General features: G+C 37.5%; 1 protein-coding gene across 2 annotated transcripts in view; it reads left to right on the top strand.

Moving 5' to 3' along the window:
- The window catches only part of LOC100356313 (formin-2), a 355,035-nt gene extending 337,856 nt beyond the window's left edge, over positions 1-17,179 (top strand). For both annotated transcript variants that reach the window (XM_008268219.4, XM_070055559.1), the window contains exons 17-18: positions 13,979-14,060; positions 15,641-17,179. In XM_008268219.4, coding sequence (XP_008266441.1) covers positions 13,979-14,060; positions 15,641-15,667 — 109 coding nt within the window. In that variant the 3' untranslated portion in view covers positions 15,668-17,179. The remainder of the gene's footprint in view (positions 1-13,978; positions 14,061-15,640) is intronic.
- The last annotated feature ends 1,551 nt before the right edge of the window (positions 17,180-18,730 follow it).

The raw sequence follows: 18,730 nt of genomic DNA, 5'->3' as shown, positions 1-18,730 counted from the left end.
TGAAATACTCTCATGGGCTTACATACCAGGGGATTCCAATTCAATCCCATCAAGGTGGCATGCACCAATGCCATCTCACTAGTCCAAGTGATCAATTTCTGTTCACAATTGATCATAATGATAGGACTAAGAGCCAAAGGGATCACATAAACAAGACTAGTGTCTGCAAATACTAACTGATAGAATAAAAAAAAAGGGAGAGAATGATCCAACATGGTAAGTGGGATACACAGCAGACTCATAGAATAGCGGATGTCCTAAACAGCACTCTGACCTCAGAATCAGCCCTTAAAGCATTCAGATCTGGCTGAACATGGTTATTCTTAAAAGTACTGAGGTAAAGGTCATATCAATTGAGTGACTTTTGTCAATTCCTTGGAAATCCAAGTCTAACATAGAATGGAAATAATGTCTACTACAAGATCCATGAGAAAAACAAACCCATTTTTATAAATCAGAGATTTAAAAATATTAGTGACAAGAAATGTGATCAAGGACATAAAAATCCTAACATGTGCATGAGCAAATATTCCTTCCTGTTTCTTTCTTTGTTTTTAATTTATTTTCATTTTTTTCTTTGAAAGAAAGACAAGGAGAGAGGAAGAGATCTTCTGTCTCTTCACAAAGAGATCTTCTATCTACTTATTTCCCAAATGCCTGCAGCAGCTTGGGGCTGGAGGAGCCTGAAGCTCAATTTAGGTGGCAGAGACCCAACTGCTTGAACTATTATCTTCTGCCTCCAAGGGTACATGTTAGCAGGAAGTTGGATTCAGAAGCAGATCTGGGGCTCAAATTCAGGCACTCTGACCTGGGATGTGGGCATCCCAAGAGGCGCCTTAATTGCTGCATCAAACACCTGTGCTTATTCCAACTTGTAGAGGCTGTTAAAATCATGGTCTAGACACTGAACAAAGTTCTATACCCTAGGTTTCATATTTCTTGTTTCTCTTCTGATGCCATATTGTATTTCTTGTGAAAAGTCTCAGTTTAACAGAATAGAATCTAGGCTCTTTACTTACAAAATGGAATGTGAGCCATGGTGTTTACTCATCTACTCCCTAAAGCAATTGTATGTCCCTTCAGCATGAGCAGAGTAGGTTGGCATTGCCAGTACCTGTCAGCCTCACTGCTTTTCAGCTGAGACTCTTGTAGTTTGAGATAATGAAGTAAAAATGCAAACTGTCCCTTTCTTCTAGATTTTTCAGTGCTTTGACCTGGCATCAAGTTAGATCCCCAAAAAGCAGAGTGTACTCAAAATCTTTGTTGCTTCTCTCTCCTCAGAAATGCTTCCACTGAGTTAGAGTTTTGTTTTAGTTTATATTGAGGACTTAAGAAAAATTACAAGTTGGCCATTGAAGAAGACATTGAGTCTAGCGGTAGAGACACCCCTGACCAACATCAGAGTGTTTGTGTCCAATCCTCAGCTCCAGCTTCTGAATTCAGCTTCCTGCCAGTGCAGACACTAGGATCAGTGGTGATAGCTCAAGTAATTAGGTTCCTGCCACCCATGTGAGACCTGAATTAAGTTCCCAGCTCCTGGCTGCAGCTACAATGCTGAACTCAGTCCTGTCTCAGCTGTTGGGAGCTTTTGGGAACTGAACAAGTGGATGAGAGTGCTCAATGAAATAAAGTTAACTGATTATGATTGCCATCAAAATTTTCCTGTATCTTCCGTGTTGTTAGGTTTGTACTGACTACAGTTCACGTACTTTATTTAGAAATCCATTTCAAGAATTCCTCCTTGAAAGTAAGATCAAAAACTTAGGTTGCTAATCTTGTGTTCTCCAGACAAATCTTATGTGCTTCCCTTTCTCAAAGATGAGTGCTTTAGTGTCGCTCCCCGTCTTCGTGGAGGAACGACACTAAACCCTGCCTAGGCTTCATATCCGAGTCACGGCACCATTATGTCGCTCCCCCTCTTCGTGGAGGAACGACACAGGACCCTGCGCTGTTCTTTCGTTTGCTTGGCCCTCCCCGGGTTTGCTGCTGGTTCTTCCCGGGTTGGCTACTATCCCTTCCACCTCCGTGGAAGGGCAGTTCCCCCTGGCCACATTCCCCACTTCCGCAGGGGAGCGGCACACCGCCGGCCCCTGGTGCATGCCATCTCTCTCCTCCTTTATAGTCCTCCTCCGCCAATCCTAACTCGGCTGCCCACACACTGAGTACGCTGCTCTCCTCCAATCAGGAGCAAGTCCTACAGTTTATTAGTTGAACTGGAGGCAGCTGTGCGGAAGCTGTTTACTTCTCTCCCAGCGCCATATTGTGGGAGAGCAGATGCATAGAATAAGTCTTAATTCCAGTAACTTAGTCCAGTCCGGATTGCTCCCCACACTTCAGCTCATTCTTGAAAAGAGTTTAAAATTTGTTCATTTACAGAACTTATCCCCAATATCAGATAAAACATACATGTGAATTTTTCTAAGTAACCTTTTTTAAAAAATTTTAACTGATATACTATGTGTGTCCAGAGTTATAAAAGAGTCAGTCTTTCAGAATCACGATTCTAAATACATAGAAATATAAGTATAGTAAATAATACATAAAAATTAGTATGATTAATATATGTATACTACATAGTAAGTATAAATACAAACACATATGTTAATCTAAGAAAGTAAATAGGAAGACAAATATATTAATGGCTGCATATTTGTTAAACAATGCAGATATTATTTTTGTTTGCTTATGAATTTTTCAAGACATTTTACTCTGTTTCTCAAAATGTGGCTGGTGTAGAAACATATGTAGAGACTAGTTAGAAATACACATTCTTGATTCCCATGTGAAGCTTACTGATCAATGGTGTAGGAACCAGAAATCTGTTTTAACAAGCCCTCCAGATGAATCCTGCGCACATTTGAGTTACAATTCATTGTGCTAGATGTTGGATAATAAAATGATTAGTACAGTTTATGATACAAAATGTATTTTTACCTGCATCCATCCCTTCTTGCTTTTCTGTCTTCCTCTTCACATCCCTTCACATTCCCTGTATTCACCCCTTTCACCTTTTCCGTATGTATGCTTGTGAGAGGTGACTTAGTGCAATGGTTAAGCACAACCGAGGAAGCAGAATTTTTGCTCCTTGTCTAGATTTATTTGTCTAAACTACAGGTTTGCTACAATTGATAAATGACCCTGAGCAAATCATTTGATCATTTTAAGTTTCAGTATCCTCATCTATAAAATCTGAATAACCACAGTATCTACCTAATGAGGTTATTAGAAGATTTAAGAGAGATAATATCTGTAAACATTTCTAGACCAATGCTTGGCACATTTATACTTCACAGATTAGCAGCTGCAATTGTAATAAGTGAGATACTGCACTGGGCATGAGAAACAAACAATATTTTCTGCTTTTCAAGAGCTTAAATCATTGTATATTATAAGATGTTTATTCTACGGAAACACTCTAATGGGGAAGAGATTTGGGAATTAGGAAATAGACTGAAGATCATCTATTCCAATGTACTTTCCATTATAGGAATACCATTTTTTACAATATTAATAGCTAGGCAGTATACCCAGGATTCTGTACCCATTTTAGTGGGAGCATGCTATGGAAAGAATCCAGACTCTGAAGTTGATCAGATCTGAAGTTCTCATCATTATTCTATTCTGTTCCCTCAGGAACATCTCTGAGACCCAGGCTCCTTGTCTCTACAATAGGATGATGGCACTTCTCATACTGATTACCAGGTGGCTAAATGAGATAGTACACATGAAGTACCCTCTATTTCTTTATTATTATTATTATTTGACAGATAGAGTTAGACAGTGAGAGAGAAACAGAGAGAAAGGTCTTCCTCCCATTGGTTCACCCCCCAAATGGCCGCTACAGCCGGAGCTACACCGATCCAAAGCCAGGAGCCATGTGCTTCTTCCTGGTCTCCCATGTGGGTGCAGGGGCCCAAGCACTTGGGCCATCCTCCACTGAACTCTCGGGCCACAGCAGAGAGCTGGACTGGAAGAGGAGCAACCAGGACTAGAACCCGGCACCCATATGGGATGCTGGCACCGCAGGCGGAGGATTAACCAAGTGAGCCACAGCACCGGCCCCCCAGTACCCTCTATTTCTAATACACTACTAGCTCACTGAAAGTGTAAATTTTCCTCGGATTAAAAAAACCCAATATTTTTGGAGATATCTATGAGTTCTAAGACAGGGTTCCCTGTTCTAAATAAAAAGAATCTCTATGTAAATGTTATCAGTTGATTGTGTTTCAAGGTCTCATTGGCATGCTGCTTAAAAAAAAAAAAAACACACAAAGAACATAATCCTATATAAAGTCACACTGTTATCTTCTTTGAGCATGTTTGTTATTTATCTAAGAATCCTCCCATTTAGCCATCATTCTCTAACTAATCCACTGATATCCCATGAGATTATTTATATGTTTCATTGAATTTAATTTATAATTTATCTTTTACACTAACCTATGAATTACAGAGAGTAGTTTCACATGATTTCATGTTGAATCATTACAGTCTCCAAAATGATCATATATTGAAAACAAGATCACTTCCTTTACAAGATGAAAGAAAATTATGATACCCTAAACTATTTCATAACTTTGTATTTCATGTACAATCATTCAGACTAAATTTTTATGTGCCTATGAAATTATAGAGATAAATTAGTGAATTCAAAATCTTGGGTCACTTACTCAAAATGTGAATGTGATCATCTAGATGCATTGCTGAAGAGTTCCTTGAAAGACAAAGTCAAAAACAAGAGATTTAGATCTGAGCTCTGGTTGTTTGCCAACGTTTTTGTAACGTTTAAACCTAAACATAATTTTCATATGCATCTCATTCATTTATTGAGTCAGCTACTTTTCAACTAGTGAATACTTGTATGCATGAACTTTAATATTATGCCCTGGGAACATAAAAATTACTGTCATGATGCCTGAACTTAAGGAACTTACTTTTCAGCAAGGCAGAGACAAGCAAATATAGATTAGGTTTCTCTAACACAAAATTAAAAATCTGATGTGCTCTAAATTATGAAGGTTTTGAGAGCTGACATGATATTGCAAGTAGAAAATTCCACATCTGACCTCCTTTGATAGGTTCCAGTCAGAAGGCTGATATACTAAAAATATTGTATAAAGTTATCTCCAGGCTCTGTGTATAAAGTTTACAGGAAACATAAATGAGTAACGAACTTAGACTTGGGTGCTTTCTCCCAAATATCTCCTTATAGAAATGTAAATATTCCAAAATCCAAAATAATCTGAATTCTGAAACATCTCTGGTCACAACTATTTCACATGAAGAATATTCAGCCTTTATCCACAAGTCTTCTTTGAAACAAAAATCTGAACATAGAGGATTTCATCAATATGGCTGCCTGGAGGGTCAAATATACCTTATATAGGAAGCTACTTTTGTGCTGAATTCAAAGGATCCATGGAGAATGCAAGAAATGGACAATTTGTTTTATGAGAACAAATTTAGCAAAGATGTCCCATAGGGATGGGGCTGGGGCAGTTCTCTACTGCTAGTGCCCAGGAAATGTTGTAGAGAAAAAGAAAAAATTACGTTTGCTGGAGCCGGACTGCTATGGCCTTGAATACCCCACTGAGGAACTTAAACAGTTTTTTCTTGGCAAACAAACAAATGGCTCAGATGATTCCCATGTTGATTAAGAATTGGTGAGACCAGCATGGAAGCCAGTCTGCAGGGTATGGCAAAGGTCCAGGTGACATAAGAATGCTTGAAAAACAATCAGGGACAGTGGAATTTGAGAGACTGGAAAGATTATTAAATCACTCCTGAGGAATAATTAATAACAGAACTTCCCAACCATTTGTGTAGGGGATGGTATAGAGGGGAAAAAAAGGATAAAGAGGTTTCTCTGGGAACTAGATGAATGGTGATTCATGATCATACTCTTAACCAGATCCAGGGTGGGTGAGTAATCAAAGATTATCCACTAGGACCTGGAGCTTGGAGCAAAATTCAAAGCGAAAGGGTGGGTTTGAAAGCCTTAGGCACTGAAATGGTCAATGGAAATAGAAAATGGAGATTTCCAGCAGATACCTTGGAGCCAAGATTAGAATCTTGGGAGAAACAATAACATTTGAGAGGAAGTTTAGTAAATAAGAGTAGCAAGAGAGATTAAGGAATCTTCTCCAGAAAGGTAGCTGTAAAAGTCAGAAGCTCCCTGAGGACAAAAGGATGAGAAGCCTTTAAAGAACTTAAGAGACTAAGTAACTATGAAGTAGTTGCATGATGGAGGAGAGTAAAGGTTAGAAAGTGATAGCTTTTTGACTAAACAAAAGGAAGATGGAATGGTGATTTGTGTTTCTGGATGTGGCTTTTTTTTTCTTTAAAATGAGGGCAAAAAAACATTCTTCCATACTATACCATGGGGGGAAAGAAAATCATGACTAGAATAGTTCATTTACAAATTAAAATACATAGTAAAGAATCATCAAAGAGATTCAGACTACAGCAAATTTTTAATTTGGTTGATCCAATGTGTTTTCTAATGAAGAAATCTACTTCTGATCTCTTCTCACTCACATACACTTGATAAAAATGTTCTTTAGGAAACAGTAGTACATGTGAGTGTTCATTAGCTTTATGTTCACAGAAGGAATACATTTCAGTTTTTAGAACAAAAATGTGAGACTTGCATATTGGACTATGAATGTTCCTCAAAGTTGAGGTTCTATTGTTGATTCAAGTGGCAGACTTGTTTCTTTTGTGACTATGAAGTAAATGCAATATGATTTATGAGGCACCTGTGCCAGTCCCCAGAGCGCCAGTGACCTAAGGCTTGGGCCTTCTGGATGACAAAGCATAAAGTCCTTCTTCTGCACTTATTGTTCATACAGGGCCATGTAGAACTTGGTTTTCTTCCTGTCAGGAATTACTTTGTGCTCACTGTAATTAGTGTGTGTAATCCTGTCAACTGCAGATGCAATGCCTTCTCTGAAAAAGTAGGAAGTTCTCAGTGATGAGATTCAGAAAAGGGTCCATAAAGAACCTTTTTATTGGAGATGATGATAAGCAACATTTTGGTTGATTTTGTTTCCATTGTTTCTCAGTGTTTCAGTTGTGTTATATGTGTGTATTTTAAATCATGGAGGTTATTAAGGGGAGAAAACAGAGCCAGGAATAACCATCCCCAAATCACGTTTTAGTCCATAAGGTGTCTGACACCTGTTTCTCTCTATGCCTAGAGAGAAGCGCACAACTCTAAAACAGGCACTGCTGACCAGCCTTTGTCTACAGCGTTTCCACCTCTTGTTCCTCTCTCCCTCTTCAGGGTGTTTGTGTTGCGTCTTTTTTTCCTTTAGAGTAAAAAAAAAAAATTAAATCTGAAGGCAGACAAATGGTGTTACAAGGGAACTTCAAAAAGTTCGTTCATAGAAAATGGATTAAGAGATGTTTATTTTGGTACATAAAGCTTTGAGATCTGTGCATAACTGTTTCATAAGACACATTTTCCATAAACTTTTTGGATACCGTGTACATATTGATTTCAAAAAATTTTTGCAGCAAAATAAAATTTTCAACTCCATTTTCCATGAACTTTTTGAAGTCTGCCCCCCTCCCGTATATTTCAGGGCAGTACATTGTGGACTGGTAGAAATTATGTCCAGTCATAGCTTATTGGCGGAAGATCCATCTCCACTGTATCAGGACCTCAGGCTGCTGGCATCCCTGCTCCGTGCTACCCCTAAATCTCTTTCAGGTTGTTACACTCCAGCAACCCATCAGGCTACTCTCAGCTAGCCAAGCTGGAGCCAGCAAGAAAGGAATCATCCACCACAGATACTTATTGAGACCAAATTATTAATGTGCAGTGGCAGAAAAGTGGCTCCCTTTCTCATTGGATTATGAGAGCATTTGTTTTCTTGATAAAACAGCGGCCAGCTTTGCATTTGGTCTAGAAGGTAGACGAAGATTATTTTGCTGCAGACTGCCGGGATGTCTGATATCTTTCCTCTGTATCTGTGCCAAAGTGTGTTTCCCTCATCCATCTCACAAGCTGTTTTTAAACTTAATCACATTTAACTTTTTGTATATGTTTGCCTGACAACAAATGGGTCTGGGGTTAGGGAAGGAGAGTGCAGAGAAAAAGACATCTTTATTAGAAGAGAAATGAGAAACCACTCTCTTTGTTTAGAATAACCCTTAATGTAAATGAATCTAGTTATAGTAGGGACAAACTTCCAGAAACACTTTGGCTGTTTTTGAAAAATACCAAAATAAAAATAATAATTGGAATTTGAAACTAGTTTTAACAAGTCCTATGATAAAACCTATTTTTCATTATCTTACATACATCTGTCTTCTCTGATCCTATAAACCTCAAACATACACTGATTATCCTAGACTCAAATATCTTTACTTAGTAACTTAGTTCTAAACTTCACATCCTAAAGCCAAATGAAGCTGTTATGAATTAGACTGCTTGCAGTGCAAGGAATAAAACCTTAAGTGGATATGTTGTAATTTATTTAGCTTCTCTTTGGGTTGCATTGACTTTATTTTTTAAAAGATAAATTTTACATAAGAATTGTTTAAAAAGTGAACTTAAGCTTGCACTTTAACACTGGAAGATCTTTTGTTTTCATCTATTCATTTTCGCCTGAGATGCAGAAAACAATTTCCATTGAGAGAGAACCTCATAGTGTATCCCTTGCTGAAGGCTTCACTTCTGTGTTTCTCTCCAGCATTATGAACGGCAGAGAACAATGTAACCCACTTTTACCTTGATAAGCTTTGATTTGAGGTTTTATGTTCATTCCATCATAACTTTATATCTCCATAGACAAGCTACTGAACAAGTAGATAGGATGGTGCGATTTGATTAGGTATGCAATGTCTTGGAATTTTATACTCTTCAACATTTAGAGCTGTTATGCTCTGCCTATCTGTAAGTCAGACTGCCGGCCTCCTTAACCTTGCAAACACACCTGGGAATCCTGTAGTATGTGGGAGTTGTGGGGTAGGCTGAAGCTTTGTGGCAGCTGAAATTACTGCCTACAAGTCCAGGAACTCTATTTGTTTAGCTAGAACTAAATTCAGAATCTTATTGGTTTAAGTGGAGGCACCATGGAAATCAGCTTAGTTATCTGGTTTTCTCCTCTAGAGAACACAGAAATTATCAAAAGGAGACAGAGGTTCTACCTAAGGCAGACATGCTGGCTCACAGCCTGCCATCCAAGGAAGAAATTAAATGGGGGAAAAAAAAAAAAACTTAAGAGTACACACAAAGCCAGCAGAACACAGAGTGCTGGGCCGATGGGTGGGCAAGCTGCCTGAGGTTTCTTACGAGGCCTGCATCATCACTGCATATTACCACACACCTGACTAATGACGAACATTCCATTTATGCAGAAAGAAACGTTTGACTTGTTAAAAAATACTTGACTTGTATAAAGATTGGTGCTTGGAGGAGAAAGTTTCCATTGTCTGGAAATCACACATTCAGTCATTCGTCTGACTTTTTCTGAACATTGCCAGAGTGAAACTTTGCTTTTGGACAAAGATTGTTTTGCTGAAATTGATTATCTACTTTTTGTCACACCTGATTCCATGTGTCTTTTGGTTATTCCCCATAATTAAACTCATCCTGAAAAGCAAAAGAATGCTTCATATTCTTTGATGTTTCTTATACACAGTTAAGGAGAAACTACCTACCTTTCAAATGTATTCAACACAATTTTCTTTGTTTCTGAAGTTTCATAAACAATAAAAGATATAGAAAAATATTAACATAACATTTTACAGATATTATCTACCATTTAATATTTCTTGACATCTAAAAGATAGTGCTGTATATCCTGTCTTCTAGTCTCTGCTTTCTGTGTAGTTGTTTTTTTCCCCAAATTTACTAAAAGTGTTGAAGAGTTTTTCATTACCATATGATTTGATTTTATTCCTACTTTCCTTCTGTTGTCTAGATTACTGGCTGGAAACATCAGATGTGAAAATGAGTGCAACACAAATATCTATCTAACATTTAACTTCCCATTTTAGATCTCTCATAGGGTGAAATCTTGATTAATAAATGCTCTGGCTATCCCCCTTGGTGTGAATGCAACCACATCAAAAAACTCAGTCAGGGTGAGCATTTGGCCCAGTAGTTAAGATGCCTGCAACACATATGGAGTATCTGGGTTCAATATCTGCCTCTGACCCCAGACTCCATCTTCCTGATAATGCAGACACTGATAGGCAGTGATGATGGCTTAAGTAATTGGAGACCTGTCACCCACATGGGAGACTTGAATTGTGTTCCCGGCTCCTGAGTTTGTCCTTGTATTTGGGGGAAGAACCAGGGAATAGCAGCTCACTTGCTCACTTTCTCTCTCTCTCTCTCTCTGCCTCTCAAATAAACACATTTTGAAGAAGAATATGCCATTATGAGTCAGGCACAACAGCTGTGTCTCTGCACAACATACACAGGGTGCACAAAATTTAGAAGACTGTGGGCTATCTTCTTTAGCTCCGTCCTGGTTTCTTCTCTCAGTACACTCTTATTCTCTGCATAGCGACTGCTTTCTTACTTTATCAAAAAAATGTTGTCCCTCTTTTTACTTCCTTCATGCTTTCCAAGTGGGACATATACATCATTCTTTAAAATCGTTTGATGTGTTATCTCTGCCATGCCTTTTCACTTAGAGCCTTTGATGTCTAACTGTGAAATGATCATCTCTTTCCTACGCAGTTGAAGAAATTTTAGGCATTATTGAATGAGGGGTGAGGCAGGAGGGAAAGAGGATGGAACATGTACAAGCAGTTACTCAACAGACCCAAAATTACAGCTGATGAAATCCACCACGATAGCCCAGATGGAGAGCCCAAGTAGGAAGACGCTAATATCGACGGCTGGCTCAGACCATCTCCATACCGACTTTTTGCTCATTATTTTTCTTCTTTCTGCCAACTCTGGCAGCATATCTGACCTCCAGGGACACATTCTTTTTTTCTACTTAAAGTGTGGAAAAAATTTCTTGTTGTCAGAGTTGTGTTGAAATAAAATTGGCGTTTGGAGGAAGCAACATTTGCTAGGATGCTTAGGAGGGGTGGATGCACACAGTGCTGAACTGAGCAAGTTTACATGGTCTGGGTTTATCATCTGGCAAAACAGAGAGGGGTGAGGAAGTGTGGTTGTCTAGGGGGTCAGTCTGGCTGTCCTGCTGGGCCTTAGTGAGTGTTGATAGCTCAGTTCCATGGCACTGTTTCTCAAAGTAGTGTTCACAGGCTGCCTACATCAGATTCCGCTGGGTGCTACTTCTGAATGCACCCCAAAAGGGGCCAAGAATATATCAAAGTGAGCCTGGGGAATGGACATTTGGTCTGGCCTTTGGAACACGCACCTCCAACATGGTAGTGCCCATTTTTGATTCCTGAGTCCAGTTTTCTGCCTTTGCAGACCATATGAGGCAATGGTGATGACTCAAGTAATTGGGTTCCTGCCATCCACATGGGAAACCTGGATTTGGGTTCCTGGTTCCTGACTTCCATCCCATTGTGAGCACTTGGAAAATGAATCAGTGGATGGAGGAGCACTCTCTAGCTCTTACTTGCTCTCTCTGCCTCTCAAGTAAATAAATGAACTAAGAAGAGCATGCCGTAGCAAGGTGGGGGATGCATTTTGACAAACTCTCCAGGACTCTTCTGCTTCTAAATTAGAAGAATAACTGTTCAATGTCCTGGCACTGTTTTCCTGCTTTCTAAGTTATTTATGTGTGTATATCCAGAGGTGGTTAGGATGAGGCAACTGACTCACCCTAGCACAGAATTAAGAAACTGAGGCATAGCTAGAAATACAGTTTAAACATTTGTCCCTAGTAATGTGGGGCATCTATGGCAGCAAAAGAGACAACTGCTCATAGTTCTAGAAACTCAATGTGTTGATGTCTGACTCTCACTCAACCTTTGCATATTTTATAGTGTATGTCTTACTTCTCTTCTTTTGCTATTAGTTGCATTTTCCCTTTCCAGGAAAACTATGAAAAACTGAAGACTTATCTTTTAAACAATGCTCATCTGTCACCTGCGCCAGAACAATTTATATAACCTCTGTCCACCAACTCCAAGAACCTGTTGTGGGTTTTTGGTCTAACGTAGATGGTTGCCCTTAATGCATAACTAGTGTTGACCTGCTTGTGTGAATCTCTTTCTAAAGCTAAGCTGCACGCATTGGCTGACTCGGTGTTCCTGCTCCATAAATGATTGTCAAATGAATGGACGAACTAAAAGATCTCATGCCCTGCCCCCGTATACACATTCTCCTCCATTTTCATCATTTCTGGCATAAGGAATGATTGAATTTGTTTTTGTATAAAATCAAATGTGCTTCCCATGATCCTTACAAAAATGTGTTTTCAGAACAAAATAAATAAGATAGGGAGAATATTAAGATGCTTTGGACATCTAAATACTTATGAAGTACATTTTTAAATGCCACAAAAATGCTTTAAAGAGCTCCAAGTAAATTTAAGAGGGTATCTACTGGATTTTGACTAAGTGCTGAAAAAAAGTTTCCTTAATTCCCAATCTAAATACTTCAACTTAAATTTACTAGTAGCTATTTCAGAGGAAGATGGGGACTCTGTGATCCTTAGTTTGTTATAAAGAAAATGTTTTTGTCTTCAAATGTTTAGAGGAGGGATTAAAGGCAATTTATGGCTTGGGTAGAAAGTAATAAAAGTAGTAACAATGGAGTGTCTTCTAAATTGTCATCATTTTCTGGAATTACTAGCAATATCAACCCAGCAGGCATTTTATGACAAAAAAAGAATTACTTTCATTTGTCAAGTTTTAATGTAAACTACAACATCAATCTTGGAGCAGCTATTCTGAAATATTTCATTCTATTGTTGAAAAAGAGAGGTTGATTCGGTTATGTATAGAAGATGGATTCTGTCATTAGCTCTTTTACCACAGGATTCAAGAAACATATAATTCATTTCTTTTTGAAAATTAGTCTGAAAAAAATCTATGTACATAAAATGTATTTTATTAAGGTCAAACCACAGTTCATTTAATTTCTCTAAATGACACAATTTTTAATTCCTAGGAAAAAAATCACAATAATGAAAAATAAAATAACTGAATAGGTTTGTTTTCCTTCCTTTTATTAATAGAATCCCAATTTACAGATTTCTTACTATTTAATTAAAGCAATTTATTTTAATGGTATTTTCCATTAAAAAAATTTAAATAAATTGTATCGAACCTTTTTAACAACTCTGGGTCATACTAATAATACTACTAGGAGTAATACTTTTGTATATGAAATGATTGAGCCTTTTACTCTTTGAGGGAGTACCAAGATTTAGGTTATTAGTATATTATCAATTTTAAATAGCAGAGCCAAAACTTCTACTCTTGCTCCCTCCCACCTTTTGGCTGTATCTTTGTTCATTTCTCTTTTATGATATCACTTAAAAAAGTGATTGGTTCACACCCTTGATGAAGCTAAATTTTTAACAACTTCTCAAGTACTCTGGTAAATGACTTCCATGCATGGATAAGTATGACATAGAAGGTAAAACTGCAATAATTTTAAGTAAGCATGTGATTTTGTATGATATTCCTAATTATTTTAATTCTTGTTACATATAATTTGAAGACCTCACTTATGTGATGTAGCAAACCCTACCTTCACCAATGCCAAAATTAAGGTTTTCTGTTGCTTTATCATATATGAAGTTCCTGCAATAGAAGATGAAATATGTATAACCTATGCACAAAAATATTCATGTGCGTATATGCAGTCTGTCAATCATCTGGTGATTCCAAATTAAGAACTCTTGAATAATAATTCTCGGTAGCTCTAGCAATCTGTTTTTAAGTCAAACATTCTGTGTATGTGGCATTATTTTCTCCAATGGTTAAAATCCTTAATGAATTGTGACTTGCTCATCCATTATAAGGGGAGTCAGTTATTTATGTGATTTTTTTGTTGTATACTTACATGTATCTTCTCCCCATACAGAGTGAAAGAAGCTGAAGAGGTGTGTAGGCAGAAAAAAGGAAAATCACTTTATAAAATAAAACCAAGACATGACTCTGGAATTGTGAGTAACTTTTCTCACTTTTAACTTGGGATTTTCTTTGGCTTTTAAACCCTATTTCACTGTGTGTGTGTGTGTGTTTGTAAAATTTTCCTGTTAAGTTCAGATAAAGAATTAGCTTCTTACTTTACTAATCTTCTGTGCCTTATGCCTTTAATCAGGCCCAGAGTCTGAGGGGATCTCAATATTCAGTACCCAGAACTTAGGAATTAAGGTGAATCTGTTACGGATGTACTCACATGTGAAGATGTATATGTTGGCAAGGGAGGGCAGGAGCCCGACTTCCTCTTTTCTGATTACACAGGCATCATGGTACAAGAGTGATTGTTATAATGGTATTACCTCCACTGGGGTCTAAAACACAGTGGGAAATGCCAAGTGCATGGTTATGTTTTATCCCAGACAACTGTACAATGTTGGCTGTGTGAAAACTGTCAGCCCACAGACTCAGTTTAATACACTAATTTAAGTGCTCTCCTTGCCCATCCTTCCTTTAAAATAAAATTCTAAGTTGTGCACCTTGGTTGAAAGGAAAAGTTTTCCGTTGTAATACTGGAAATGTCTTATATGTTCTGAGGCGTCATCACTTGGTACCAGAGTTGGTAAATAGTGCTATTTTAAGTGAAAAGTTGAATTAGACCTTAAAAGAGGAACATTTTGAATTGGATTGGTTTATTTTGTGTAAATGAAAAAGACATTACAATAACCCAAAGTTAAGAATTATATCTCCATGTAAAAGCTATTTTCCTTTAATTTTTCTATATCAAATTAATCTTAATGGAAAGTATTCTGTTATGATTCAGTTTATTCGCTGCTCTTTTCTGAATGAAGTTCAATTCTAAAACTATATTGAATGAGGAGAAATAATTATGCACTTCAATCATGCTATTATTAGAATAGAAGGGGATGAAAGTACTTGAACCATGAAATGAATCAGTTGTTTCAGTTCTCATATTTGTGCATTTCTATATAGGGCTAAGAATGAGAAAGAAGAGTTGGTTCTCTCACATCAGTTAGAAGTTATTTTTTTTTTTTTTTTTTTTTGGACAGGCAGATTTAGACAGTGAGAGAGGAAGAGAGACAGAGAGAAAGGTCTTCCTTCCATTGGTTCACCCCCCAAATGGCTGCTACAATCCTAAGCCAGGAGCCAGGTGCTTCCTCCTGGTCTCCCATGGGGTGCAGGACCCAAGCACTTGGGCCATCCTCCATGCCTTCCTGGGCCACAGCAGAGAGCTGGCCTGGAAGAGGAGCAACCCGGACAGAATCCAGCACCCCAACCGTGACTAGAACCCAGGGTGCCGGTGCTGCAGGCGGAGGATTAGCCAAGTGAGCCATGGCGCCAGCCTAAAAGTTAAATTTTTAAAACTTTTCCTAAAAAATTTTGCTGATTTGTCCTGGTGAAAATTTGTGAAGATAAAACAGATCTTACTTACCTTTTGATCATTTATGAGCTTGTGGATCTTTAGCATTTTGCCAAAGAATTTGATCCAAATGAAAAGATCTTGTTTGGGCTACTCTCAACTCCTTCCTTTTTTAAAGTCCTTGTTTTTAACTATATAATTTCTAACTGTATTTATTTTCAGAAAGCAAAGATAAGCATGAAAACCTGAACGGTGCAAAGCAGAATGAGAATGAGTCATCACCACAACTTTCACAAAACTCAGATGACCTGAGTGTGGGAAGGAAACTACATCCATTCAGATAATTTTCTTCTTGACCTCTTGCATAATCTTTGTGTTTTCTAGACAGTTTACTGATTATTGAATTTTACTGTATACTCATATAAAAATACAAAAGCAGTAGACCAGTGGAGAATTTGACTGACATCTTTTCTTTTTGTAAAAGTTTATGGTATTATACCAATAGACCAAAAGAGCATGTTATAAGAGGCAGTATCTGCATTAATTCTGAACATGCTAAACATTAACCTAAAATTTACTTTTGTGGGACTATTCTTTGTCATGGCAAAAACACTTTCCTACCTACTGACAACCAGTACTCCACTTCACTGCATTTAGATTTCTGGGTAAAATGTTATTTCTAGTGAGTTGTTTGTATCAGTTTCATGTCTACCTATAAATTTTCTATTTTAAAATATAAGTACCATTTCTATATTGTGATCAATGCTTTCCCAACTCTTGGGTTGCTCTCCATAAGTATATATTTGTGAAAGAATATTATCTTTTTCTTTTTTTCACTCAAATCAGATAATGAATAGAAAAAATAGCAAAGCAAAAACCATTCATTTCTTATAAGTGAATACAGGAAACTTATAAGTATTGGAAGTCTACTGAGGGCTTTTATCAGAATATGTACTTTGAGATTCAATAAAGAACTCATCTACAGCAGAGGTAATTAAACTAAAGATGTGCCTCTGTAATTTTCACCATGACATTTCACAACAAGAATTTTACCTAACATTTTGAAGGAATATAAATAATTGGCAAACATGACTAATCATTGGAGGAAGGGAATGGAGATTAACTTTTTGGATGGATTGACATCTACCTAGAACTCATCAAATAAATATATACATGCCTGAGTATTTTGACATGATTGGGATTGTATTTGTGTGTTACAGCAGGTGAATAAAGCTATAAAATGAGAATGTGACGATTCATTATCTGAAGGAGTCTAGGAAATGATTTGGTTTTATTTTTTCCTACTCTTTCTGTGAGTAATTTAAACTCAGCTCATGATAAATTATGGTGGTTTTGTCTAACATTAATATTTGGTTCTTTAAAAATTGCTGTTAATGATGTCCTGGATGGTTATGGTTGTGACTAAAGGGGAGCATCTGTTGCTATTGCAAACCAATTATGGAAAGCAACTTTAAAAGAAAAACAATGTTTTAAATCATAACTATGTTTGTATTTATGTAAAGTATAGTCTCTTACCTTTTAGTTTGCAGTTTACGTGCAAAGAAACAGTAGTGGGTTTTTTTTTCTGTTATTGTTTTGTAGTCTTCCTGTCCCCTTTGGTCCCTCCAAGGTGGATATTACCATCCTTCACTGAAATAATAGGGCATTTAACAAAGATCGCTATGTGCAATACTGTATTTAGTGTTTCTATTTCAATTTTTCTAGGATGTTAATTTATATGAAAATAAAAGAAATAAAATAGCTCTGTGTTCATTGCGTGTGTACCACTACATAAGGACATTTGCAAACTGCAGTCATCATTTTTTAAGATGTATGTATGTATTTATTTATTTATTTGAAAGACAAAGATACAGAGAGAGAGAGAGAGAATCTTCTATCTGCTGCTTCATTCCCCAAAAGGGCACAATAGCCGGAGCTGGGCCAACCTGAAGCCAGAAGCCAGGAGATTCTTCTGGGTCTCCCACATGAATGCAGGGGCCCAAACACTTGGGTCATCTTCCACTGATTTCTCAGGTGCGTTAGCAGTGAGCTGGATCAGAAGTGGAGCATCTAGAACTTGAACTGATACCCATAGCAGATGCTGGCGCTGCAGGCAGCAGCGTTACCCACCATGCCACAGTGTCAACCCTGTAACTATAATTTTTAATATCAGGTGGGGAGTGGGAAGGAGGGAGGGAGGGAAAATACATTAGCTTCCATATTCACTTGCACAAAAATCTTGCATACAATTTTTTATTCAAGAACTTAAGTTTACCAATGAATAAGAAATCCTGATTTAAAAAAAATAATCTCTGTTCTGTTATACCTTGAACTAGGACCTCTTTCCTAAGCTCCAAGAGAACTTCTGGTCATTTACAATTAGATGTTTCACTGTACCTTAAAGCAAGAGTGCTCAAACAAGAGGAATCTCCATAGTGTAAAGGGAACTAATCATGCCCCATCAATGCAGGGTAAAGTCAGGCTTGCCACCAAAGATGTGGAGCTGCAGTGGTGCCTAACCAACCAGTGAGAGTCTATGGAAAATAACAACAATTTTGCTTCTGGTCCATCCATGTGGTCCATCCATGTTGCCCACTCACGATAGGTATCTCCATATGGAATTGCCCACACTCACTCATGAAAGCATATTCACTCCCCATGTTTTACATAAATCCTGCATTAACTTGTGTACTATAAAAAATTAGCTAAAGTGGGTGCCCCAGAATATGGCAAACATACAGCAATATAATTGCATGTGGCAGGGGAAAGTAGACCAACCTGGAAAAGCTAACTTGTTGATCCGTGCCTATACTTAAAATATCTCCAGTGTCACTGCCACACAGGAACACAGTGCCACCAATAAGCCTAGTTTAAAACTGGGAATGAATGTATGTGATAGAAAACAACAGATAAAGAAAGGTGAGAGGAAAAAGAGCATTAATATCCTCTCGAGTCTGCTTCCAAATTATCCCAAAGGAAAATCATCAATAAGAAAGAATGAATCAGGTCAGCAAATGGAAAAATGAATTTACCCTCAAGAATGAAAACAAAAAGGCAAAATTTGGTAATAACTACATTTATGAATTCCAAAGGAATTTAAAATCTATAACCAAGATGGAAAAATAATACAAGTAGAAGCTGAATTAAGTCTAGATGGATGAAAACAGATAGACAGTTGTTGATTTGGAAGATAGTGCTAAGGAATCCACTGAGATTATACCACACAGACAGAAACTATTTTAAAATGTTTAAGAGAAGTTAAAGAGATACAAAATAGACTCCAATTTAAGAGGTATCTTGTAGCAAGAAAGG

This window comes from Oryctolagus cuniculus, chromosome 13 (genome assembly GCF_964237555.1).
Source record: "Oryctolagus cuniculus chromosome 13, mOryCun1.1, whole genome shotgun sequence".
NCBI lineage: Eukaryota > Metazoa > Chordata > Mammalia > Lagomorpha > Leporidae > Oryctolagus > Oryctolagus cuniculus.
The sequence above is the reverse complement of the archived record's forward strand: the minus strand, read 5'-3'. Positions and strand labels throughout refer to the sequence as shown.